The following is a 26775-nucleotide window of genomic DNA, read 5'->3' as shown; positions in this document are numbered from 1 at the left end:
AAGGACTGCGAACGTATATTTCGCGTTGAATCGATACGTTACTTCTACCCGCATAAAAAGTTGTTACCTTGTTTAGCTCAGAGACTTAAGATCTGTTTATTGCATCTTGTTTTTCATTGAGACTAAGAACGATTTCTTTATATCCTATTTTTTTGTTCGGATCCATGGGGCCAACACGTGTCTCAGCCAATTTATTTGTTTCAATTCTATATTGATTTCTTTCAGAAAAGATTTACAATCTCGGCAAATGGTGCACAGAAAGTAAATCCATTGTGAATATCTAGGAAATTTCAAGCAAATAGAACTGAATGGTAGTGCTTTAAAATAAAAAAATATATAGGACTTATTTAAAATTGACAAATTACTCGACAGAAAATAAAAAGAATAAAAAAGCGTTTTGGGCAATATATTTGAGCTTCAATTCACAGTATTTATTTAGAAAGGGCTAGTTTTATATAACTAAACTCTAAAATATGGTGGAAAAAGAGATTTAGTACACATGTTGCCGAAAATATGTTCTATTACTACATAAAGCTGCAAAGGATTTTCCCTTGTTTAAATTTTCCCAATTCAACGAAGATTCTGAACTGCGTAGTAGCATTTTGTGTAATCCATCTTGTATTTTGTTGTTTGAACCGATATCAAATCCATCGATTCTGGGAAATCCCATTACGTTGGTGACGAATCGGTAAGGGTGGAGACGGAGCTGATAAAATATTTGTAGACTAAAATCAAATATAGTTTTTCATCCAGTTCTAGGAAAATACATACCTTTTAGGGGATCAGTCTCTGTTCAGATTAGATTCCCCCCACAATGAAACGCTCGTTTTCCATAAGAAAAACCTTCCATTTTTTCTCCATTGCAAAACAGCATGAAACAATCCAACCGCTCTCCCGCCACTTTTACACCCTGTCCAACACTGATTGATATTCTGACGTCAGACGTTGGCACAGGTTTCAGGGCCGGCATAAATGTTGCTACCAGTGAGCGACATGCTTCGTTAGCTACGTTATCCCAGCCTCGAATATTCCGCACCTGCTCGTATCCTCGGGGGTGGGTGCAGTAGGACACAGCAGGGCAGGGCAGTTCAGCAGTTTCATATTATTTCGTACCGTTTCGAGCCGGACCCGAGGGACCGATTGGATTCGCAAGGGAACCTTTTAAAATTGGCCTAATTATATTTTAATTGGATCGTATTTTTTTTCGGTTTCAAAGTTTCTCGGGCTTCTGTGAAAACCTGCCCGTTTCAATTCCGGTTGAAAAGTTTCGTTCGATTCGATGTAAAAACGATGACAACCTATTCGAATCGATGTGAACCACGTCTACCGGGGGGAAGCGGGCTGATTATGATGGAGGGTGTGTATACAATCAAACAAAAAAGTCACACTGACCACCAAACCGACGCTATCCCCAGGGTAGCATGACTGGCAAAGCCTTCGGTCAAGGTAAGGAGATGGAATGAAAACAGCAAGCGACATTACAATCTTGATGGACGTTACAGCATGAAACGGAGGGGGGCAAAAACGCTTTCCACTGGTCTCAAACAAACCAGAAATGGAAAAACGGAATCAAAGAACCAATCAAATCGAGGAATACAAGTTTAATTGACCTTACCGGCGGGAGGGCGGCAGTTGGGCAGCGGACGAACGGATGAGCCCGGCGCTGTGCGGTTCGCTTCAAACGATTTGTGTCCTCAATTTCACAGCATCTTAACTGGAGCGCCTTCCCCGTAGGTTAAGCCGTGTTGCCGCAACATCGCACCGGCTATCGATTGAAATATAGCCGGTTCTGTTCTGGGGTTTTCGGAAAGGTTGGAAAATGGCTGGATAACTCACAATACGTGTACCCCGGGATGCTTTGGATGAGGTAAAGCGAAGTCAAACGGTTAAAAGGGATGGAATGAACTTCAAACGAAAATTGGGAAAAAGGATCGGTCAGCTTAAGCCGGGCAACCGAGCTGCCCACAACGGTGCCGGCAATCTTTTGATTGCGGTCAATTGGTTAATCGGTACTGTTTTGGAGTATTTTTGCAAGTTTGGTCAGTTATTGTGGGTGTTCGCTTTTATTTTATACCATTTATGTAATAATTGATCGATTAGATTAGATGCGGCCAAACATTAAACGAAGCGATTGTTTTAATCAACTGGATTATTAGTTCTTACGTTCCTAAAATCATCAACAGTAAAATATCAAATAAGTCATTGTCAGTTGATATTGTAAAACGTTTTAATCTAGATAATGCTTTATATTACCTGCGGTATGCACAACATTTTGAATAAATTATTTTTAAACATACATATTTTATAACATCAACCACGTTTCTATGCCTCATTGGTCGAAAGTATAAGTAATAGTGACATTATATTCGCTTTGATAAAGATGTCAGTTTATTTTTTTTTCTCCATTTTTCGGATAAAAAGTGCATCCGGTCCAATGAACCGATAAAATGACGCCTTAACATTATCGGGCCTGCATACCATACAAAGACACCGAGAATGAGCTACAAATAAAGAAGCAATGGTACAACCACAGTCGAAACTTAATGTGAAACCTTCGCAAAATCACAACTGCACGAGATTAGTTTCCGTTATTGTGCTACGCACGACAGCTCACTGCCCGTTTTGGCTTCTCTACAAGCCTAAGCTCTGTATAGCCGTGTCGGAGTTTAGCTACCGAGGAAAAGCCGAGAGAAGCGCGATTACTGTTAGCAAAGCAAGCTACAGCGGAACCCTCTGTCGAGTAATCCGGTCGCAACTGGCGGTATCCTTCGGTCGGTGATCCGTTTCATACCATCACGAGCGCCAGATTATCATTTCGTTCCATTAGATTTGCCGCGCAACGATCATCAAACGTCCCACAATGTGCTCACGAGTGAGTGCACGCGCGGTTACGCCGGTTTGGTCTATCGTTCACCATTAACGACAGCAACGATTGTCTTTCGATGGTTTGGTTGATTTCGATGCTTCTGGATGGCGGGGCCGGTTGATTGTCGACAATGCGGCTGACGCCACGTTCCACCTGTCTCGTCTGGCGCTCCATGAGATTATTTGCTAAATCAATAACATTGGTCCCTGTTTTGCTCGTGGGCTGTTGCCGCTGTATCTCACACTGTTCGAAGGAGTGCTCAATGTTTGGTTGTGAATACCTCGTTTGAAGTGAACCATAAAAAAGAACGGCGAAAAGGAAGTAAATGCGCCACAATGTCTTGCCGCTTGGTAGCATTTAAGGCATGGAGGAAAAAATCAGTTCCTTTCTACAGAGCAAAGAGTCGGATTCGACATTGGGAAATAATAATCGTAATCTTATTTGTAATTTGTCTACCACGCTTCACATCAAGCAGGAGAGCCGAGAGACGTTCGAAAACGAAAGACAGAAATAAAGTGAAAGTAACAAAATAAGCGAATGAAAGGCAGCATTTCTGACAGCCCGTATGTTTGAGGTGCCGGAAAGAATCTTTCCCTCGCGCTTTTTCCTAACGCGCCTTACATCTCCGCCTACAGCAGCGACAGCAGCAGCTTATTGTTGGTAATATTATTGAACAGTCGATAAGACGTTTCATTGGAAACGTGTCACGCTGGGTGTAGCACAAAGGAAGATTTTTCCGTTCATTACCGATTTAGAGCAGATGTTTGCAACTTAGCATCGATGATTGCTTTCGCTTTAAATTTTTTGAAAATTTGAGTTTTTATGAGTGTCAAATATTGTCAGGCCATCAATTGAATGGGCCCCTTCTGGCTGAAGCAATGAGAAAGATGGAAAATAATTTTTACCTTTACCACATACGATCATTTCAATCCACAGTTCATTATAAAGCGCATCCCAAAACTCATCGGTCATTTCAGCGCAGCCAAACGAGTCGTTTTGTGCGTTTTGAATGTACCCCAGTGACACTGCATACCGATGCTAACCTGCAAGAGTTATCCGGACCGGAGTCGTTGATAATACTCGAACGTTTATGGTGATAATTTTCATTAGTGACAGCCACCGGAAAGCCATCACGTGAATCGATGAATCGACTTCGGCTACGTGCCATGTATATAATACACGGTGTGAAAAAGCCAATTGAATTTCCAAAATGAGCATCACACGTGGGTGTATGTATATCTGTCTGTGTGCAAGCAATGGAGGGTAACCTCAGCCTGAAGAGGGGATAATAAATGAAAAGCATTATGTCCTCGTCTCACTGTACTGCCATATTCACATTCCCGACCCGTCACAGGAAAACAGCGTAATGACATAAATTAGATTTGTCTCGATGGCATGATTTCGGTGTTATCGTCATTTATTTGACATTTTAAATGCAAATAATCTCTGACAATTGTTCGTGTGCGAACTAGCCTTCGTTTGCTGGTTTTCCTTGTTTGCTGATGTTTAAATCAAAAGATATAAAGGCATGCGTCAATTTCAGCAGTCAAACGAAATCAATGCTTTGGATAAGTTGAAAGGCTACTTCATCTTAAAACGTTTGAAAACACATTTCTAACGAAAAAAACAGGCCTAAAAACACTAACACTGCTACGGCTGCAACGCTAGTAGCATACAAAATATCTCAAAAAAATGTCCTTTTTTGATTGATTGGGCAAAACTGCAAATAATAGTTTGCCGTAAGTACACTCTAAGCTAATTATCTCTTATCCTTTACAACCGGGACATCTGATCATATTTGGCAGGACTGACTAAAACGAATAAATTTAGATCATATAAATGATACAGATTAGTATAATATCATGCACGCACAGCCTATTATAGGATTGTATACAATAAGTTTAACAAAATGCTGATAATCTTCAATTCAATGCATTTTTGCGTTATTGCCAGGCAAGAAACAAACAAACTTCATCGCATATATTTTAATACTAGCCCAATAGATGTGGGTAGGCTAATATTTTCCATACATAAATCACACATCAGCATATCGATCTTTTTTTAATATTTAACTACCGGTACTGCTGGGTCAGGTTTGACAAGTAAATTGGTTTACACCATCACACTCTGGCCGCGTTCCATGTATGCATCTGGTACCACCACAGTGCTTCTGGTCAACCGGATTCGTTCAAATGAACCAAATTGCAAGCTTCTCTTTGTATCTTTTTCATTTCTTTCAACTACCCACAAGCACTCTGAAAGATATCTGCTCCGTCATCTGTCGTGGGTTAGCAGGCGTCGTAAAAATCACTGTAATTTCAGTAATATCCTTTGATTGTGGATGCCGGATTTTTCCCATCGTAAACCAGCAACTTGAACCGCGCCAGATGGATTACTATTCGGAACCGACGGTCAAAACTTGTCCCTTACGATGCGAGTGTGTGGCAAAAGATCAGCTTTCCTTTGCATGAAGCGGACGAGTGTGGAGTAAAAAGTGTGACTCTGCAAAAACTTGATGAAGCAAATACGAACCAAAAGCCTTCTTTTATTGTGCTGATGACGTCAGCATAACTAAACATATGATTCGACAAAACCATCCCTCCATTTATGCATTCATCCATCCAAACTGTCCATTTGGGGTTATTTTTCTTTCCCGCTTAAGCAAACCCCCTATCCTTCTGCTTAGCTGCTGGGCTTACTACCCGACTGGCCGACTCTATCGATCATACACGACCGGATCCTTACTGGTCCAAGCGGTACATACGTTTACAGCGGACCCTTCAGCCCTAGAAGTGAGCCGAGTGGGATAAATTTGTTATACCGCTATTGCTACTCACCTTCCCGGGGTTTGTTTTATCGCCGCTTAGTTTCACATTTCCATACCCGAATGCGATCATCTTTTTTTTTCCTTCGTGCCTATCCAGCCCATAGATCTTTTGTTTTGTACCAATCGGCGACTGTACACCAATTGATGAAACTCAATCATTCGCAACAGAGGTATCCATTACGCCGAGGGGCAATCTAACCCAACGAAAAACTGGCTCCCCATATTTTTACCACAGCTCCCATCAATGGACACAATTTCCGGCCTTTCAAGCGCCGTCTCTTTGATGACTTCATGAATTGTTACCGATTCGCTCAACTGTAGAAATGAGCGATTGGGAATCCCGGTTTTCATATCGATATTCAAATCGCAATTCCCCATCGGTGAAGGCCGGCAGGAAATGGGAATGATATTTTTAATGAAAAACAACACACCAATTTCACTGGCTGCCCATCTACAATGTGCACAAAAGCGTAGGCACGGGAAAACTGAAACACCAGCCATGGATCGCAAACAACAATCATGGTTGATTTTGTACAAAACGGACCGTGTAATAGATGATTGGTTTTTCTTTCTTGTTAAAAGAGTATGAATGTTTTATAGTGGGCTTTATTTTATTTTTGGAGGTTACTTTTAGCGATTCACGACATTACAAAGAACCATTTGTTCTCGTACTCAGCAATAGTGTAAAAACAAGTATTTCATCATCTTTTCCCTTTAATTGAAAGGTATTTTTCTGAAGCTCTATTAATACTACCATTTACTCCATTTTGTTTCACAATTCTTATTTACCATGTTTTTGTTTGTTCTTTTACAAGGTGTTCATAGAATGATGGATAATATTCAGGAAACATCCGAAAACTCCACCCCTCGTGTTTTAAAAGTATTCCTAGAGTGCGACGCCTAAATGTATAGCATTGTCGAATTACCCGTCGCGTACGTTCCCAACCTATTACAACTACAAAAATTGCTTTATGTTGCAAATTGGAGTACTTTTTCGAACAATCATATTTTTTATGATTTTGTATGTGCGTAAACATAAGGTATCTTTGTATGTTAAATGTGAAGTAACTTAGTTCTACTAGGCTTATATATTAATAATATTTTCTTTATATGTATGAAGGTATTGGAATGACTTAAAATTATGACATCGCATTTAATGGGTAAAGAAACAAAGCTATTTTGTTGAATTGAAAGCAATTGGGTCCAAGATACCCAGTTGTGTATTAAATTAGGTTTATTTGGGTCAAAAAATACTTCGCAAGCAAATAGCGTTTACCTCACTAACATTAAAAAACAAAGTCTTAGAATAAAGAAATAAATTTATTTTAATAAACTAGGGAAACGTGCTGCAAATAAGTTAATGTAATATTACAATTAAATAATATGATTTTTTTATTATATTTTGATGATGTTTACTTTTCGGGCTCGATATTTATTTTATCTGTAAGTCTCTGACCAATAGTTTGTGCATATATAATATTGGAAATCTAGGATTTTATCCAAAACTTTGCAACAAACCTATTAAACAGAATTTTGGGGGTTGGTCAAACCCCTACGTTGTGTTATTATTTAGAAATAGCTTATTTTATTGCACAATTGTCACAATAGGGCTATTAACCAACTTAACTGTGCTGGATAATGTCATTATTTACTTAATATTTATTAAAAATGTAATTTGTAAAATGTTTGTTCACAAATCACGATAGATAACGATTAAGTAAGCGGCTTAATTGGAGTTATATCCTGTAACTCTCTGCTATTTCCTGTAACCTATCACCTCAGCAAAAAGTATAAATCGTTATAGACAAAAAGTGTTCATTATAAAAATTCAAGTTATTAAATTGTATGTGAATTTTCGATTACTCTATTTCACATGAGTTTGCCTGATATTTTCATCACACGTAGGATTCAAGTACTTACAACTAATCTCAAAAAACACTGTCAGTGACTAGACCAGGCTGAAATAATTCTTGTAGATTTAAATTCAACGAATCATCTATTCGCCAAATCGTTTGGGAGCCATCATACCGTAATCGTGCTGGTGGCCAGAACCACGAAATTAGCTCTCACAATTTAATCTCAGACAATGCCCGTGACGAACTCTAACCATTTTGCAAACAATCGCCACCTCCCAAATCGGCTATGGCCTACCAGCTCAAAAGGGTAAAATTCAGTCATTTTCCTCTATTTTCATGTTTAAAAAAAAAACGAAAACCTTTCCATCGATTTCATTGTATGGGTTGGTTAAATAGTCAAGAGATTGGTTAAAAAAAGGACAGGTAACACGTTCAAAATTCGAAATTCGACCACGACGGACGCTCCAGTTAACATGGCACGGGTCGCTGGCGTGGCTCCACTATGTTAACTGAGCTCAAGCCGATGTTATCCCGGTTACAAGCGAGCCTCGACGTGACGCAGCATAGGATCACCGTTACGGTTCGGGCCCGGGCTTGGATCCTGTTTTTATCAACGCGATGAATTCAAGTCGTTGGTTAGCTTTCATGCCAGCACGGGATAAGCCGAATAACAAGGATCACGTTTACGTGGTGGGTTATGGGTTCCGATGTGTGTGCGTTGTTCCATTTTTCCACCAGGGGGGATTGTTTGCCTCGTGCAGAATCCTTTCGTCTTCATGCAGCACCCAATGGAACCTTTTTGCGAGCTCAATACTATGTGCTTCGTCTCATTGAAAGGTACTGCTGGGCCGGTCCCGGGTCCATTTTCATGATTTCAAACACACGCACACAGACGCTGTATCGAGGCGTGTGCGAGACGTGGTCCGGCAACAGGAAACCAATCCCGCGACATACCGACAGCGTTCGGGGACGATTTGTGGCAGTAAACGATGGCTGAGACTAAACTGAGACGGACTTCATCAGTTGGGAAGTTTGTGTATGTGTGTGTATGTGTTTTTTTCACTAGTCTCTGCTGTCGTTGTGTTATTTGCAGCTTTCCCGTATCCCATTGCGGACATTCGACTCGTCGTCGTTTCGGGATGCTGCATCCTGAATATTCATTTGAGTTTTGTTGTATGAATCTTTTATCTTCGCCACTACCATTACTTCCTGAATGACCTGCAGTGGCATGATTGGGTATCCAATCGTCGATATTGGAGAGCATTGGAGAGTATAAAAACCGCCAGAACGAACACATCACGCGCTCACATTCGGGCGGAGGAAACCCAACAAAAAATATAAAGGATAAACCGTTCCCGTCAAAATGGGGACGACTTCGAAGTGGAACAACAATCGAATGTAATATGCATAAAGCACGCCCACGTTTTGGGAAAAAGAACCCCAGACGCACAGAAGCGTGCTGAAAAGAACACACACACACGCACACACACACAGCCACACAGAACATACAAAATAAAAAATGAACATTTCATGCTCGGCGCCAGCGGTGCCGTTCATTTCCGACAGCCTCCCATGCGGATATATTGGCAAACAGTTGACAAAAATATTGACATAAATCCTGGACACGCTCTGCAGTGCCGCCGTCAGTGCTACTAGCACACGCTGGTTGTCAAGCTGAATTGACATGTTTCACTCCCTAGCTAACGTGTGTCCCGCTTTCTGGTTTCAATTTCTTTTGCAGTTCCTGTCGTGGCGATGGAGGCGCTGGTTGGCGAAACAATCTATCTCCCGTGCAACGTCAGCACACACGAGCCGGGTGACAATGTCGTACTGGTGCTCTGGTATCGGGAAGATAAAGGATCGCCCATATACAGGTAAGCCGATTACAGACTACAGTCGCAAAACAATACTGAAAAACGTGTTCCATTATGGTGGGGTAGGAAACGTGAATTTAATAATAAAAAACAAATAAATGTACAAACTTGAGAGGAACGGTTTCGACTGTTCAACTATGCGCCTGATTAAAAAAAACACAACTTTATCACGTCATCAAATAGCTTATGATGATTTCTTTCATTTACATCTACATTCAAATTTAAACTACACTATAAGGTTTACTAAATCATTGATTAATTTTGTTTGATTGCCAAGAAGCTACGACGAGAATGATAACTGTAATAATAATAATAATTATTATTATTTATTTAATCTTCATCGGGCCGTATGGCCTAATTAAGATGTAACAGTTCAATTGAGATTGATTAATTTAAACCAACATATTTTTAGGAATGGTTTTACATGTACTGTCCCAATAAGATAATGATATCATAATAAGAAACACTCATATGAAAAGTGCATATAAACGTATTGTGATAAAATTTGTTTGAAAATTATCCTTCAATAAGGATTATCCGTATCAATGATTAAATAGTAAATCCTGTGTCTAAGCTCTGCACATGCATTTCGTCGAATATGAATTTTATTATTGAAAGCAGCCCCTCCTTTTCATGATAGGTTTGCTTCGGCATAATTGTTTTAGCATTTAAATTTGTTCATGACATTTCTCAACATCTGTCTGAGATGTCAAACAACCTTTCAAACATATTTATGAGGCAACAAGTGTTTTTATGCTTCTGTATAGTATGTTAAGCCGGTCCCGTGATACAGTCGTATACGTGAACGACTTAACAACATGCCCGTCATGGTTTCAAACCCCGAATGGACCGTGCCCCCATACGTAGGACTGACTATCCTGCTATGTGTAATCAGTAAGTCACTGACCGACAACGGTTGTTGTGCCAAAGAAGAGGAAGAAGAAGAAGTATAGAATGTTATATGAATGATTATATGACACTATACGGATGTTAAAGAGAATTAGGCTGACCAGATGAAGTTGATGAAACAACAGGACACATTTAAAAAATACGGGACATCGTATATGTTTAAGAATACAGCAAATTTTTTTTTTCTTTATATTACAAACCATTTGGATACATTAAAACTATGCCAAATTACGATCATTACTTTGATCGCTTCGACGTTAAGACGTGACTTTAGATGAGAAACAATCGTGAATATACCTTACAAATGACACGATGCGTAGTATCAAAACTCTCTTTAGCATAAGCAAAAATCGAAATTAAAGAAATTTTCAATGTTAACCGATGTGATTTTAATTTGACATCTTCACTGCAAAACATTCCAAGATCACAAATGATATTGATCGTTATACGAGACTTAATTCCTTTAGAGAGGTATTTGCTGAGCATTTAAGATTTGCTCGTATACCGAAAAACTAAAGGGTACGCGTTATGAAGGGCACCACTATTTATGAAATCATGGCATAGTCCTTAACAATAGTTCATTTTGTTTGCTTTTGTTGTTTTCTTTTATTTATTTTTACGGCCATGGATCAAACATTCGATTTTCCTTAAATTTAACTTTTGTAGGTAACTTACTTAGCTTTACAGTCCAATGAACAACTATCAACATGCATAATACAATAGCCGATTTATAAAACATACGTTCGTTCAATTTAATCGTTTGACGTTTCTTCAATCACAGTCGAAAATTATTTGAATCATAGAGACATTGTACAAAAATCGGGTTGACGTATTAACATGTGATGGACAATAGTGTTTTCAAATGTGGGCAATTATTTATTGGACTGCAAAACCCTGTAACGCTAATGCTGTTCTGTTTCTCAATGTACTCTAAAGCCGCTTAGTTTATATTTCCATAAGTGCATGACATTTTAATTTGTATTCCCGTGGAATACGGTACGTCGGGGCAGCCTAATGAGAATAGACTGTGTAGAGAAAATGAACCACATATTTTTTTCAATTTTATAAGAACCCTTTACCGTAGTACAGTACGGCCAAAGTCGTTTCTTCTGAATAAAAAAATAACCCTTTACCAATTTATGAATCATTGCATTGCTATATGCAATTTATTTTTGAAAAACTTTTGTGTAGATGTGACGCATATTAACAAAATGATACTATTCTGAAGTATCTTTATGCTTTGATGTTTATTACATATATCAGGTATGTCAAACTGGCGGCCCGCGTCGATTCTGAATGCGGCCCGCGAGAATATTTTGAGAAGTGCTGAAAGCACTGCAAACCAAACGTCTGTTATTACTATTTGTCGAGGTGTATTAAATTTTCCAGACAAGAACAATCATTTTTTGGTATATTTATCGAAACTTACATTTATATACCCATAACATCTAACAAACTTATTCTACACGTACGTACAAAGCGGCGTAGACTCTTAAGATACATTAAATTGAATACAAACTCAGTATTTTTATGTTTATAATAAATTCTGGATATTAGCATTATTTTGTGCAGACTCGATTGCACATTCTGTATGAAAAAAAAAACAGATTTTCGTCATCTGTCTAGAAACGAAAAAGGCATGAAAGTAACTAGATACACACATTTGAAAACTTCGGAACAACTAGTGATGGATTGTCGGAATCGCCTCACGGCTCAAAACCATTCCCGCTCTTAGTTGATCCGACTCTGATTCCGGCAAAATCAAACCAACAGTTCCGCTCGGTGCCGTCCGAAGCCTAAAGAGCCGTCTAAAGTCATTCGAAACCGTTGGAGTCATCTGTTGTCGCACGGAGCGGCTAGTCTGCAGTCAGAAATGGCTCCGGACGGTCCTATCGATCTCAATGTCTCTGACTGCCGAGTAAAGGCTTTAGTCGGCTCCGAATTGCTCCGATCGGATCTGTACGACTCCGACCTTAGTATATTTCATCTTTGATGTTCGATTGGAGCCACTTCTGTTTTTTTTTAATATAAAAAAAATAAAATATAAAGATTTAGATTAAAGATCAAAATAAACGAAATGCCGAAGTCCTGCAACACATAGCTTATTAATAAGTAAGCTCACACAGTCCATACCGTAATTCGTGAATCATTTCCCTTCAAGTGTCAAAAAAATATTTGCCGATCTTTTTGGGATCACGTACCATGAATCTGCGTCTGATAAAATTAACGTAATTTAAAAAGATTATTCATAAAAACCAGGTTCTTGTTATAAGAAATGAATATACCAATCTCTTGATCTGTCGAAAAATTGTGGTCAAATATTTTAATTATTCATCCAGCGATGGATAGCTCGGATTGCTTGAATAAGATTCGCTACACACTGCTAGACTTCCCCTACCTCAGTGAAAAAGTGTGTTTGACAGATATTTTCTAGCAAAACTGCCTTGTGAGAACGCAACTAATGAAAAATATCCTATTTTAATAATAAGAATAAAATAAGTTATAGGGTAAACGTACCTTTAGTGGTGCTAGTACCAATAGTGGTGGTATTGCACTAAAATGCGTCTCATTCGATAAATTAAAAGTAGTTAAGTTATCTACGATAGTCTGAAATGTTCTCTAGCCTTTTACAAAGGGTTTTAAAGTTAAATGGGGCCATTCCGTTTCTTAGTAACCGAAAAATCCATTATTTTGTGAAAGGTATCAACATTTTTCCAAAATCCTTAGGATTTCATAACGATACTCATATTTTTGTTAACGTTCTAAATGACCACATAACCACGCAATTACTAGTTTTTCAACATAACTGTTATGAAATGTAATTGTTTTACTAAAATTGACCATATTTAAGCCTTTTGACCATATTTATGCATTTTTAAGTGTTTTTTACCATAGTGCCATTATAGGTACATCAAACAGGCATGTTCCTATAGTGGTCCTAGTTCTAAAATCAATAAAAACAGATAATTTTAGCTTTTTTTCGACGACATTTTTGACATGTCATACTGTTTTCATTAAAATAAGCAACAAAAATGAGTTTTCTTTAAGTAATTTACCAAACAAAGGCCGTTTATTTTGCTGAGTGAAAAATCGACTTCAAATCAAGCAAACTCTTCTGGGTATGGGTTGACGACAGGTTTTATTTAGTACTTTAGTCAATATTTTCATTAACCAAATTCATACATTTTTTACGATCAAATTACGAAAGAAATCATTATTATCGCAGTAATCCTTGCTATTCACACGAAAACAGCTTCAAAACTAAGTTATATTATTATTATACACTGTTTTGAGGCATCCTTGTTTACCACCACTATAGGAACACAATACGACGACTATAGGAACCATACCACCATTATAGGTACAACGAAGCAATCACAAAAATATGTATTTTTTCGTAAATTTGATGTGTTTCATGGTAAAAATGGTTGTGATTGCGAAGATAAAACATATTCCAACTGTTATGTGTTAAAATATTCAAACATTGTCCTTCCAGACACTTTAAATCCATTAGAATACATCTGTACCACCATAAATTGCACCACTATTGGTACATTTACCCTATGTGACTTTTAAAGTAATTTTACCATTTTTCTCAAATAAAAAAGAGCACATAGAAAAATAACATTGCAAATTTGTAAATAACTAACGATTCCAGATTTGAAGCGAGGAGTACAAAAAGTCAATTTATTTAACAATAATGATCTTAAACAGTATTTTATATGAATAATTTGGAACATTTTTTATTCTCAACTTTGCGGCCCGTGAATCACTGAAAATGTGTACTTGCGGCCCTCTGATGAAATGAGTTTGACACAGCTGACATATATTAAACAAACCGTTGAGAAAAGTGTCAACTTTGTCAAAATTGTTTTCATCAACAAGAGCTTTCTCGTGACAGCATTTAAAATTTACACATTAACAAAACTTTAACGACAAAATGCTATACCATATGATAAAAAGCCTCTTTAGAAAATAGCTAGATAGTTTGTTCATAAAGCACTAAACAGTAGCAAAAATGAATTGGAAACAAGCATTTTACTAATATTAACTTCGGAATAGATCACAACTGAGTCAAATAACTGATTTTATTTAGATGTTTTCATTAACGTCATTTTTTACTTTTTTGTCAACATTTGTCAACTTTATTACCTCGTATCTTCAGGATACGGTATGAGCCGTTCTCCTCATGCAAATATCTGACTATACAGCTAAGGGTATTTAATAAGCCACTGATAGCCAAGTTTGTCAGAGGATTAAGCGACACTAGACCAAACATCCCATCCATTGAAAACTTCATCTATTTACTTATCTAAAAATTTTTTGGTTGAATACTTTATTAATATTAACATCTTGCAATCATTTGAAAGGTTTTCAATTTTAAGTTTCCTTTATGCAAATAAGCCTAGCGTAATTAATTAAATTAATTAGAATGTGTTCAACAACCGTACATCATGATCAATAATTAATAATACACAAAAACTTCCAAAATTACGCTGCAAGGAGATTTTGAAAATGGTCGTTGTTTATTTAATCCCAATTAGAAAAAGGATCCACCAACGCAAATCAGTGCAAACAAACATAGAAATCGTAAATCATATTGTTTCCACCGATTGTCAACCCAACTTCGATCCAACACTACGCACCCAGCATTTCGAAAACGGCCGGTGGACAAACAATTCCAAATAAGCGCAATAGTAAATGACATTGCGCATCATCGGCTGCGGGTGACGACAATGTTTCTCGCTCTACTTCAATTTCGCAACACTTCAATCAATTCTTCATCAATTATGTAGATCATGTTTCCTGGGATGGTTTGCTGTCCTTTCGCGGCCGGCCAGCAATCTCAACTCCTTGGGTGGGGAAAGGTCGTGACGATATGCCGTGATGATTTTGCCTCTCGTTCGTGAGGATTTTTTTTTCTCAAGGTGTGAATAAATAATTCATCTTCGGTGTACTGTTCTTTTTTACGAGAGTCTGAAGTGTCGGTCCGTGTTTGGTGGTCTTACCTTAGGATCGTAAGGAAGTTTCCACTCCCACGAGGACACACGGTACTTTGGAGGTGAACGATAGAAGGCAGCGCGCACACAGCAACACAGTTTTTGATTGAGATTTGTCTTGAAATACAGTAAACTGTGCGTTAGAAGCAAGGAACGCTGAGTGGCGTTTGATTTTATTTTTAGCAACTGTGTGATGGAAAACGAAAATCTCTTGAAATTGTATGCATTCCAGGGAAATAATTTCAGGTTTTGGAAAAGCTTAGTGTTTTTGAAATAGCCTGAAGATGATGTGTCTGTGGTTTTATTGGTCCGTGAAATTAGTTTATTTCGATATTTGTAAATATATCTTTAACACAACGTCTATTAATCGTGTCGCCCGATGTTCAATTATTGTTTTGTGATGAAGTATATTTGATTAATGATTGTTAAATTTTAATTTCATTGCAGTGCTGATACCCGTGGACGGGAAGCAGGATCGGCGAAGCGCTGGTCGGACGACTCCATGTTTGGTGATCGAGCCTACTTCCAGTTCGAAAAGGAACCGGGTGAACTGGCGGTGCAAAATGTACGCGAAACCGACAGCGGCATGTATCGATGTCGTGTGGATTTCATCGTAGCACAAACTAGAAACAGTGTTGTAAATCTCACAATTATAGGTAAGCGAATACTAACGCATAACTTCTCTGACATGAAGAAAATATTCTTTATCGTCCTGAAAAGGTTGTCTTTGCTTTTGAATTATGAGAAATCATTGGAGTAACACTGTCTTATTTTAGTAACATTTAATTGTAAGAGCCACTGAGAAGAGTAATTGCAGCGCCGGTCCCATGGTGGCTATTTAGCACGACTTAACAACATGCCCGTCATGGGTAAAAACTTTGTATCGCGTTCTCAATCGTAGGTCTAACTCCTGCTACTAAATAAATAAGTTAAAAATAGTCACGTATAGTTGCTCTTCAATAGTAGAAAGAATTACAGCCACTAAGTAATACTTTGGATAATCATCTGTTACTATTCGATATATCCTCAGAATTCATTAACGTTTGAGCATTGAAATGCTATTGCAGAAATAATACAATTCCCCTCTTTAAAGCATTGAACATCTTTCACCCCAATGTATTAGCTCCACTCTCGAGTTATCAATCACTTGACTGTGAAAAAGTATTCCCCAAGCCGTTGCCTCGATCTTCGATCCCTTCTGCGTCACTTATCATCACCATTAGCGTTGCGCGAATCCGTGCTCGGCTATAGTCGTTTGGGGAAAAGGCTTACCAACAGCCACAACGCTTTATCGCCGATTCCACTGAACGGTGTAATGATTAAATATAAATCAGAATCAATAGCTTTGCTTGTACTTCGTAGCATTAAAACCACGCCCGATTCGCCTTTTACGCTCCACCGGGGACCAATTCGATGTGCTGGTAGTACATAAAGGTCAGCTTGATGATTCTTTACGTACTAGCTTACATCGTCCCGTCCGGATATTAAACATCCAAGTATACTTCCATGCAATAGAAATATAGTTACTTTTTGGTTTCCTCCACCCGCGCCAGTGCTTCATTTGGCGGTAGTATCAAACAAAGGCTTTAAAAGCATCGTCGTCGTGAGCCTGTCGTTAAAGAGAAACTACAGCGAATCGTAGAAGAGTGTACGTAATACAGTCCTACGTAACGCTCGGGAAGGTAGTGACATATCTTTACGAGCATGAGAGTGTTCCGGACCGAACGGAATCATTGAGGTCGTTATCAAAAACTCGTCTCGAGTGCTCGATCTGTCCCATGTCTAGCGAAAAAAGAAACACAATCAAAGATAGACCAATCATAATCGGGACCGTTCGCAGGTCCGTTCAAACATACATGACATGGCATGGCAGGTCACAAAACTTCCCAAATTGACATCTTGACGACCGAATGCCACTCGATTCGCTGCTCCAGATGGATTAGTGTCGTCAAGATTGCTCGTAAGCGAGTACCGAAGGAGGACTGTTGTGTCACAGTCCATCAGTTCGCACGCTGTGGGCGACCTTATTTGGGCTTGTTTGAGTTGTATCGAGTATCGATGAGAAAAAGACCAACAAAGAGAATAATGTGATCCATCGGAATGGAAAGCTGAATGAAGGGAGGAGGAGAACAACCTATGTCGATATAACAGACATGCTAGTTATCAGTCCGCGCAAAGGAGCAGCTTTATGAAATTCCCATGCTACTATGAGGACAGTTTGCTTGTTCGCTCCCATGTGGAATGTTGTGTGCTTCAGCAGAGGGGTATGGATGAAGGATAAGATGTGTGTGTGTGGATCGGGGAGGGGGGTTATACTGGAAACGACTCGTTATGCACACTTCCTCCATAACCTAGCATCTGTTCTAGTGGGATAATAAATTGATATTTGTGTACAAACCACGCACCTTGAGACGATACCGTGACAGGGGACAGATTTTTCCAGCAGAGAGCAAATAAATGTAACACATTTGACAAGAGTTCACAAAGAGGCTTTTATCGACACGCACGACGGACATGACTTAAACAGCACATGTAGTTAGAGGGTGAAAAATGTTACAGCAAAGCATGCAGCTTGCCAATCACTGCTGCAAGGCTTTCGGTCCATGTCAAACCGAATTTCCTGATCCGCAACGAAAGCAAAGAAAAGCCATGCAATGCTAAACGTTACAGATGAAATCTCACGGTTCACATGCTCACATAGACTTGAAACATAACTGGCATGGTTAGAATTACATCAGAATAATATTACTCGCACGTGGCAGGAATCATTTGAAGCTTTATTAAATCGTTCGTAATCTAATTTGGCGTACATGGGCAAGCCACACGGTATGTCAGGGAGAATGTGGTTTGAGCCTTTATCTGGCTGTAATAAATTGATTCACGGTAACATGTGGATAATGAGTCAAGGTGTCATTTTAATTTAAAATCACAACAAACTGAGGCAATTTGAAAATTGTGCATTTTAACACAACTTGATGTTTATTCAACGTATTACAATTGTGTAGCTTGATCATCCACGGAATTGTGTTTAATTATGGGTGTTGAGTTCACTTTTTGCTATTTAATTGGATTAACCAATGACTATATTATGACAGCCTACAGGATTCCTTTTTAGAGAGGAATGATAAAAATATGTTTTTCAAATTACTTAAAATTAATATTACGCCAAATTAAAACTTTAGCTAAAAAACTGGGTTTAATTTTTTTATTATTATTTTACCTTTTATTAGGAAATAGATTGGGGAAATAAATTTTGGCCGGTCTGGAGATACAGTTGTCAACTCGTATGACCTAACAACATGTCCATCATGGGTTCAAATCCCAAATAGACCGTGCCCCCATACGTAGGACTGATTATTCTGCTATGGGTAAATCCATAAGTCACTGAAAACCAAGCTCACTTAACTAGTGGGTACCGGCAGACCTTGACCGGCAGCGGTTGTTGTGCCAAAAGAAGAAGAAGAAGATTGAGGAAAAATTAAAGATGCACAAAGGTTTTGACTTTGCTCACTGATAGAGCTACTGCTGCAATTCTTGGTATGAAAAACGTTCAAATTTTCTCACAGGAGTCCGATTGCTGACAAAATCTAGGCAAAACAAATTAAATAATAAAAATCAAGCATGCTGCTAGCGAAAATCAAAACATAACAAGCTACCACCAGTAAAGTGCTGCGCCAAACCCCTTAGTACGCATCAAACGGCTCGAATATCGATTCTTGAATGGCGGTGTCTCGGGAACACTCATAAAATTGCATGTTTATCTAGGGATGCATTTTGCGACATTTACTTACCCAGGGCCATCGCAACACATTGTAAGGGCAAAATTTTTGTTGCAAAAAAGTGTTTTAAACACCCAGCAGAACGGGGGAGTGTGATGTTGTGAGTGAAAAGTTGATGGAATAAAAATAACCTAAACCGTTTACAAACATACCCCTTACGATGGGAAGCAATCTGCTCTGTCGGCAGCCCAAACCCCTCCACACTCACTGAGGGGAGGTGAAGTATCCTTGAAGCCAGTGGTTTAACCAGTCATCCAGTTGCCGCGTAAATGTCGTAGGTGTGGCAGAAGCCCCAAGAAGACAAGTTTGTCGGGCGTCCCGGGCACACTGCACTGTAGGCGGATCGGTACTTGCCATCTGAAGGTGGTCTTAGATAACCTTTTAAAGTGGAAATTTATAACGTAATAATGTGAGTTTTGTTATTTTCCTCCATTCTTCCGTCCACTTCCATGCGTCGCGTTACGCCGGTCGAACGGAAGAAAAGCCGTCGTCGTTGTCGCAGGGAATTGGAAGAGTGTGTCGTCCTCGGTCGCTTCTTGGGAGATTTCTGCTAGCTGGTTTTGATTTTATTAAACGGACCTCCTCGTTTCAGCTTGCCCGTGTCGATGTGCCGGGACTTGTGTACGCTTTTCCATTACATACGGCCACAAGAAGTCATCAAGTGTTCGTTCGCTGCGGCGTAACGATCCATGTACCGTAAAGTAGTGAGTTTTATTTACTCTTTTTAGAGTCTTTTCGAACTCTTGCCCGGATGAGATTTCACGAGCATAGAGCGTTTCGTCACGAGGTGCTGAGTTTGACGATTGACCGATGACTTTTTATCGCTCTATTAAAGGGCGTTTGTTTTGTCATAATTTGATGTCGGTTTCGATTGGATGCTGGATGGGTTTGGGCAAAAGAGCAATGGGAACAATAAAGTTGTTAAATTGTCCTCTTTCAAACAGCATAGTGCAACACAAATCATAAAAAAATGAATCTCAATTTCAATTTGCACAGACAGTTCACTTCCTCGCTAGCAGAGTAATTGAGCTGATAATTGCATTTTTGTACAGCAAAAGAAACGATTTTATGCTGAAGTTTTGCTCTCCATTATGCCTCTGACTTTTCCCTCCGGGGCAGTACTCATGTTCCTTGTGTAGGTTTTGTTTTCACACCGCTGTTGTCTCTAGTGAAGACAAACTGTACAAAACTGTAATCAGAGCCGGTGAATGGCGAAGCAAAAGTTTCACCCAGCCGGCCTCGGTCTGCTGCTGTATTGCTCCTTCTGGAATAATTCTGTCGAACGACTCATTCCCCGGTAAATGAGCCCTAGCCCTACCCGGGGCCCGCTGAGCAAGCGTAAATATGAAGGGCGAAAGCAAGCGGAATGAGTTTGTCGCATGACTGCCAGTGACTGCAAATCCCGTGGTGGACGCGCAGGGACTCAACACTCGAGTACGAGGCACAGTAACAATCGTTCGTGGGCGAGGCTGCTGTTTGCCATCCCGTCGCATTATTCCTGGCCGTTTGGCTTATACCACTGTCAAGCTGTTTGTCGTCCAGCTGACCCACGCCCCGTGGAACGGTCTCGAGAAGAGTAACCGTGGCCGGGTGCACTAATCGTTGTGACCTCAAACTTTTCTACTAACGAGATCTGACCGATTCATTTCCGTTGTTGCATTTCTCAACTACCTCCCACTTACGACTGTTTGTGCTTGTTAGCTGGGGCGCCCAACCACACCCAGCTCGCCCGGTCCTCACAATCGATCTTTTTGCTCTTGCACTCGTGCGACAAACCGTTCAACCAGCCATCATCTGCAATCATTCGAGAGGTGATTGGGAACAGAGCGCGCTGCAAATAATCATCTCATTCAACAGATCGATTTATGTTAAATTGATTATTTTCCCATCCGTTCCGGGGCTCCGTACGACCCCGGAGCGACCTCGTTCGCTGCTCTTGTGCGACCCGGGTCATCAAATACGGATGCAGCAAGAATAGTAATGGAACAAGAAATGGTCGCTTTGGCCATCATCTCCCCGGCAAACAATCGTGCAAAAGTGAATGAGCCGTGGCAGGACCAGGGTACGGAGAGTGTAACCGTCTAGGACGGTCCCGTGGTGACTTCCATTGTGAAAACGATTTGTTTTTCCTGTTCTTCGTGCTTATCCTATTGTTTTTTTTCCTTCTTTCCTCTTGCTACCGGCGGCGATGGGTCGACCTAATGGAAGGAAAACATTGAACTGCTGGCAGGATTGATTGATCCGGTATTGAGGAAAACTTGGTTCCTTCAAGCCCGTTACTCTCCTTTCCCCCACGGTCCTTTGCAAGCCTCATTCACAACAAAACAAACTCACAGACATCAAGAGCAGGCAATGTTAAGATCACCTCTTTCCGGCTGATTGAACGCAAGAAACAGGGCTCGTTTCGCCAGCACCAGCATCTCGAGCGATTGTTTGTCAACGATTGTACCCTAGCTGACTTCTTTTTTTTGCGACAAGCCTTACACAGCTGGTCGAACAGAGAAAGCAAGGGTTTACTAAACAAAATCCGAGCAACGAAAGAAGAACATTCCCTTCTTCATTTTCTGTCGGTACGTAACGAAGGCCAGGCACATTCCATCGATTGACCCTCTCCAGGTCCCGCCAGTTAGTGGGCGCCGCTGAGGAAATGGAAGAAACATAAAACGTGTATCCCAAATGGATGGTCACACTATACCGTGCTCTACCCCCAGCCCCCCCGACTGTCAGCGTATGGGACCGGGCCGAGATCAACGGTCAAACGCATGTTTCTCGGCATGTTTTGTTAGCAAATCCGGGGTTTCTTTTTCCTCCGAAAGCACTTTGAAATAGATTCTGGCATCAAATCGGACGTGATAAATGTTATCTTCAGTTTCTATTTGTTGCAAAATGTACGGAAGAGCAGAGGATTCTATCGAGAGTTTGCTGGAGAAGATGAAACTTGCCGAACAAAAATAGTAGAAGCAATGTAAAATGTCATGTTTGTTTCTTGGAAACTATCGCGAACGTGAAAAGAGAAAAAGGTTAGAGAAGAAAATGGTGTAGGTTTGGTAAACTTTTACATTTTGCATTTGTCGTGAAATTGCTTCGGTTGCTTATCGATGCTTAAATTATCGATGAATTGAAATTGTGGCTAAAATTGTTGCCACATTGCTCTAACCGGCAGCTCTAATCGATAGGCCATTGCAAATCATTTGGGTTAGCAAAGGCATGAAGAGATGAACTCGTAAGTAATGAATAAGATAAAAGCTATTTCTATTGTAAATGGATAACAAATATTTTTGAAAAGCTTTACACACAGTTGCTCTTTTTTAAACGATTCACCAACTGATATAATCTTTCTACAAACAATTCAAACTGTTTGCAGTATGTTTTAAATGCTATACAGACAAGCTTGTCAAAACAAGCTTTCTTGTAGCATTAAACAACAACAGTACCAAAGGCAAACTATTTGTGCACATTGTAAGAAACTCTTGAGGCGGATAAATAAATGCCATAGCGGAAATGTACCAAACATGTATACACCGATTCCACAATCAAACAGCGGACACAAACTTTTAATACGTGGATCGCAACAACTACTCCCAACGACTCTCTTTCTCTCTCTCTCTCTCTCTCTCTCTCTCTCTCTCTCTCTCTCTCTCTCTCTCTCTCTCTCGCTCTCTCTCTTTCTCTCTCTCTCTCTCTTCCCGATACTCTTCCTTTCTTTGCTTTGTGATTGGAAAACAGTCTGTGGCATAAGCTGTTACCATATCCAGATGCATTTGTCAACCTTCACGCACGGAAAAGTCCCTGAGAAAAATACCGCACAGCACAACCGGAATCGAACACTTGCCACGATGGCGAACGGTCGGAAAGATGCTTGTTAAATTTTTTCTATTGGAAAATCGCCTTTTTCCTGCACACAACAGCAGCAGCTGTCTCATACCGCCACTGGTCCCTTCTCCGAAAGCGAAAAGTATTATTCTACCGACGGGTGCCGGAAAGAAAGGTTTCAAATGTCGCGCATAGGAGACGAGAAGTTATGGAAAACTTTCTTCCATGTTGCATAATTTTCAATATCCTATTCACACAAGGTTCATGGTTGAGCCACGACCCTTTTCCCTTCCCATTGGCACCATCGCCATCCATCCCGTAGACTAACAGTCCCGCTTGCTTTCCATGCCCATACCGAAAGGGGCAGGATGGGGACAGGATCTTGAAAACCACAATAAATATCTCGAGAGTTGGAGTGTCTCGGTATAATGGTGCCATCGCGCTGATGCTGACGTCCTTGGCACGATCTTGAGCGCGTACGCTCGGTTTGGCGAAAATGCCTTCATCCTCAGCGCTGGCATCCGCTGGCACGATGGAAAGCCGCGAGGTGCGAGGCGATGGTTGTCGCGCACGGAATGGAAAAACAGAGCAAAATAAGTAAAAACATTTCCCCACCGCGAACGCGCAACGAAGCCGCGATGCGCGATCACCGATAGAAATGTATAACTTTTATGGCGCATAACTTTGGTGTATTGAAAAACGCATCGCATTTCGGCAGGGAACCAAGTTTCAGCTCCCTCCCACCTGCCTACCCATCATCACGCGTTGAGTGTACGCTTTGCGGTGGTCGACCGACGGACGTGCCCGTATCGGACGGGAAATGAAATCGAACTTTTATGCCTTTCCACGAGGCCATTATTTCTCCATCTTCACCGGCTCGTCTCGCGCCGACGGTTCCGCTGAGGGAGGGCGAGGAGTCTTTCGCGCGCCAGCAGCATCAACAGCAAAAAAGCAGCTTGCGTTCGATTGCTTCTCACGATGACGCATTTATGATCTTACCGACCTTTTATAATGTCGCTGCTAGTCAAGTGTGAATGCGCGACGAAACGTAGCGATGGCTCACCCGCAAGACCGGTGAAGATTAGATTTCACGCGGTACAGAGCCGTTGTTGTGTGCCTGGCTGCGGGATGTGCGAGGCAGTGCTGTTAGGCAGACTGGGAGGGAAAAATCCTTCCTTGGCTGTGCGGCAAAGCTACCATGAGCGCCATCGTGCGCCATTTGAGTGAAAGTGACAATAACGATGCCATTTTTATGAGCTCCTCCCATCGGGCGGTGTAATTGATGCGAAGCGATACGAGCGCCATATCATCGCACAATGTTATCAGTCGATGAAGACCTTTTGCTCGATGCGGGTCGTATACTGTTGACGAGAAATTTTAATTTCGTTATGAAAGTCGAAGATGAAAGGAAGCGTTTTTTGTTTATCTGTGGAGAGGGACAACAGCATATTGGTTCGGTTGGAGCGTATAAATTAAAGTTCATTTTAAAATATATATTTTATACTAGAATTCGGTTTTACAGGGATTGCTACAGCAAAAAATATTGAACAATGTGTAGCAAAAAACAGAATACAACATTCATTTTTTTATTTTCATAGGAAGTTATTCACAGGAAAGATGTTTGAGGAGGGCAGCATAAAAGCATATTAAAACATAACGGTACTGTATTGTGTTTCCATTCTCCGTGTTTGTACTGAATGCAATATGAGCTGCACGAGTCGTGTCAAGATCAATGATGCCACTTGACCACTTGTTTGCCAAAAGATCATTTATTTATTATTGATTTTTATTCCTTTATTGATTCGAACAATCAATATTAACGGGCATCAACGACAGGGCATTAAAATAGCATCTGGGGACAAAAGTTGAGCTTTAAGGTATTTATGTATTGTAAAAGGCGTCTTTTTTGCCTTTTCTGATCGTCTTGGCAAATAATGAGTACTATCTGAGTTGATACGAAACTGAAAGTTGTGAGTTATTTTGACATTCGTCTGCAATTACTCTCTAAATATGTTTTTAAATTAATCTGAGAGCTATGCTTAATAAGATTAAATTTTGCATAATGTATCTTTCAAGAGAAAAATTGTTGATGCATGTTACGGAATTTCCTGTTTAGTTTATACTCTAGACACGAAGTCACTAAAATTAACCTGGACACTTTCAGACTGATCGATTTTTACGGCCGACAAACGAACGTTGACGTATGTTTTGATAGGATACGCCTGACCATGACAGGATGCGGGACCCCTCGCTTTGATGTTCGCCGTAAAGGTAGTCGTTAAAATCTAAATGTATCCAACGGTAGCCGAAAAATGACCCATACAAACCCGAGACACGCTGGCAAAAACCTCGGGCCCAAAACAGTGCGCACCGCAAAAGCACGTCCGAAGCGAAACGTCAAATGAAATGGAACGAAATAAACATAAAAACACGACAGCGATGACACTTGGGAGGTCCCCCGGCCAGCAATGGTAGCAAATGGTGGAAAACGAACAATATAAAAGCAACCAGCAGAGCACGAGATAGCACCAAACGATGCTGGTGGATAGATTCGGGCGGTATTCAAATTCGACCTGCTCATCAGTGGTTGCCATTTTGCCACGGGATGGATTGAGGCAGAATGTTTCCTATGACTGGAATACCACATACACACACATACAAACACCCGAATATCACAAACCAAACTGCCACACACATACAACCATATCCGGTCGGCCAGAAATCCAGTGAAATGCTGCCGGAAATATAGCTGACCGTAGCCAAAACAGATCGTCAAACGCATCATCGATAGGCAGCAAAAGAGAGAGAGAGAGAGAGAGAGAGAGAGAGAGAGAGAGAGAGAGAGAGAGAGAAGGGAAAAGCTGTTTGATCCTTCCTTATGGCTGCCGTTTGTCATTCATTCCGTTCTCATTTCCGGGGTTTGATAAGGCGCGTAGTGTGAGCGTGTCGTAAAAAGTGCTATCGAAACCATGGAAACGTGGCTGGCAAATGATAAAATCCTTCCGCCCAATCGAACCAGGCGCTTTGTGTAGCGCTCGTGATTTGAAGAGCCACTTCAAGGTGATACGTCGAATGAGCCTAGAAGGCTGAAATCATCATCACGGGATAATTTGTGTCCTCAAAATGGGACGCTTCCCATTCTCCGTGGAAGTTCAATTATATGTCTCACATAAATTATGTGTAAATCAAGAAAGATTTGTAAAAAATAAATCAGTTTTCAAGGTCCCTCAGTTTGGAAACTAGTTCAAATTGTTCAAATAAACCGCAACCATTTCTGTTTCTACTTGCTACCAGTACGGTTCGTTGAATGTTTAATTTATAGCAATGTGGAACTCGCAAATGTTTAAAACCAATTTTCCACCTCGGGTCCTACTGTTTGACTAGTCCAGCAAGAACAGAACGATCGACTTCCATCCATGCAATGCTTCCGCAAACCATGTTAGATAAATTGCACCGCTTTTAGTGCAATCGAACTGTCGTGGAAGAAATAGAAAGAAACCCCTTGCGCAGAGATCTCACGCTACAGTCCGTGCTACATTAATCTTGACCGCGTTCTACCACAGTTCACACCGCGGTCGAACCCTATCCCATATCGGCCACCAAACTCGAAACCGGATATCGGAAAACAGCTGGTGGGGGTTAATTTTTGCCCACTTTCGTACCTGTGCTTCATGAGCCTCTAAATTTGCCAATGAAGAACGAAGTACCACGTGCCCACCGCTCCGGATACGAGAAGAGGGACTCCACATTCACCATTCCATTTGCAGCTGTGTTAAATTATCGGTAGCAAAAATATTAAGCGACTGCAATTGCCGTTACGGGAAGCTCGAATCCGGTGGGGCGTCCAGGCA

General features: G+C 40.5%; 1 protein-coding gene across 3 annotated transcripts in view; it reads left to right on the top strand.

Annotated features, from left to right (window-relative positions):
• LOC121588030 (neural cell adhesion molecule 1) overlaps positions 1 to 26775 on the top strand; it is a 112067-nt gene that overhangs the window by 65917 nt on the left and 19375 nt on the right. For all 3 annotated transcript variants that reach the window (XM_041905519.1, XM_041905518.1, XM_041905517.1), the window contains exons 4-5: positions 9291 to 9423; positions 15780 to 15988. In XM_041905519.1, coding sequence (XP_041761453.1) covers positions 9291 to 9423; positions 15780 to 15988 — 342 coding nt within the window. The remainder of the gene's footprint in view (positions 1 to 9290; positions 9424 to 15779; positions 15989 to 26775) is intronic.

This window comes from Anopheles merus, chromosome 2R (genome assembly GCF_017562075.2).
Source record: "Anopheles merus strain MAF chromosome 2R, AmerM5.1, whole genome shotgun sequence".
NCBI lineage: Eukaryota > Metazoa > Arthropoda > Insecta > Diptera > Culicidae > Anopheles > Anopheles merus.
Note: the sequence above shows the minus strand (reverse complement) of the source record. Positions and strands in the feature narration are given on the sequence as shown.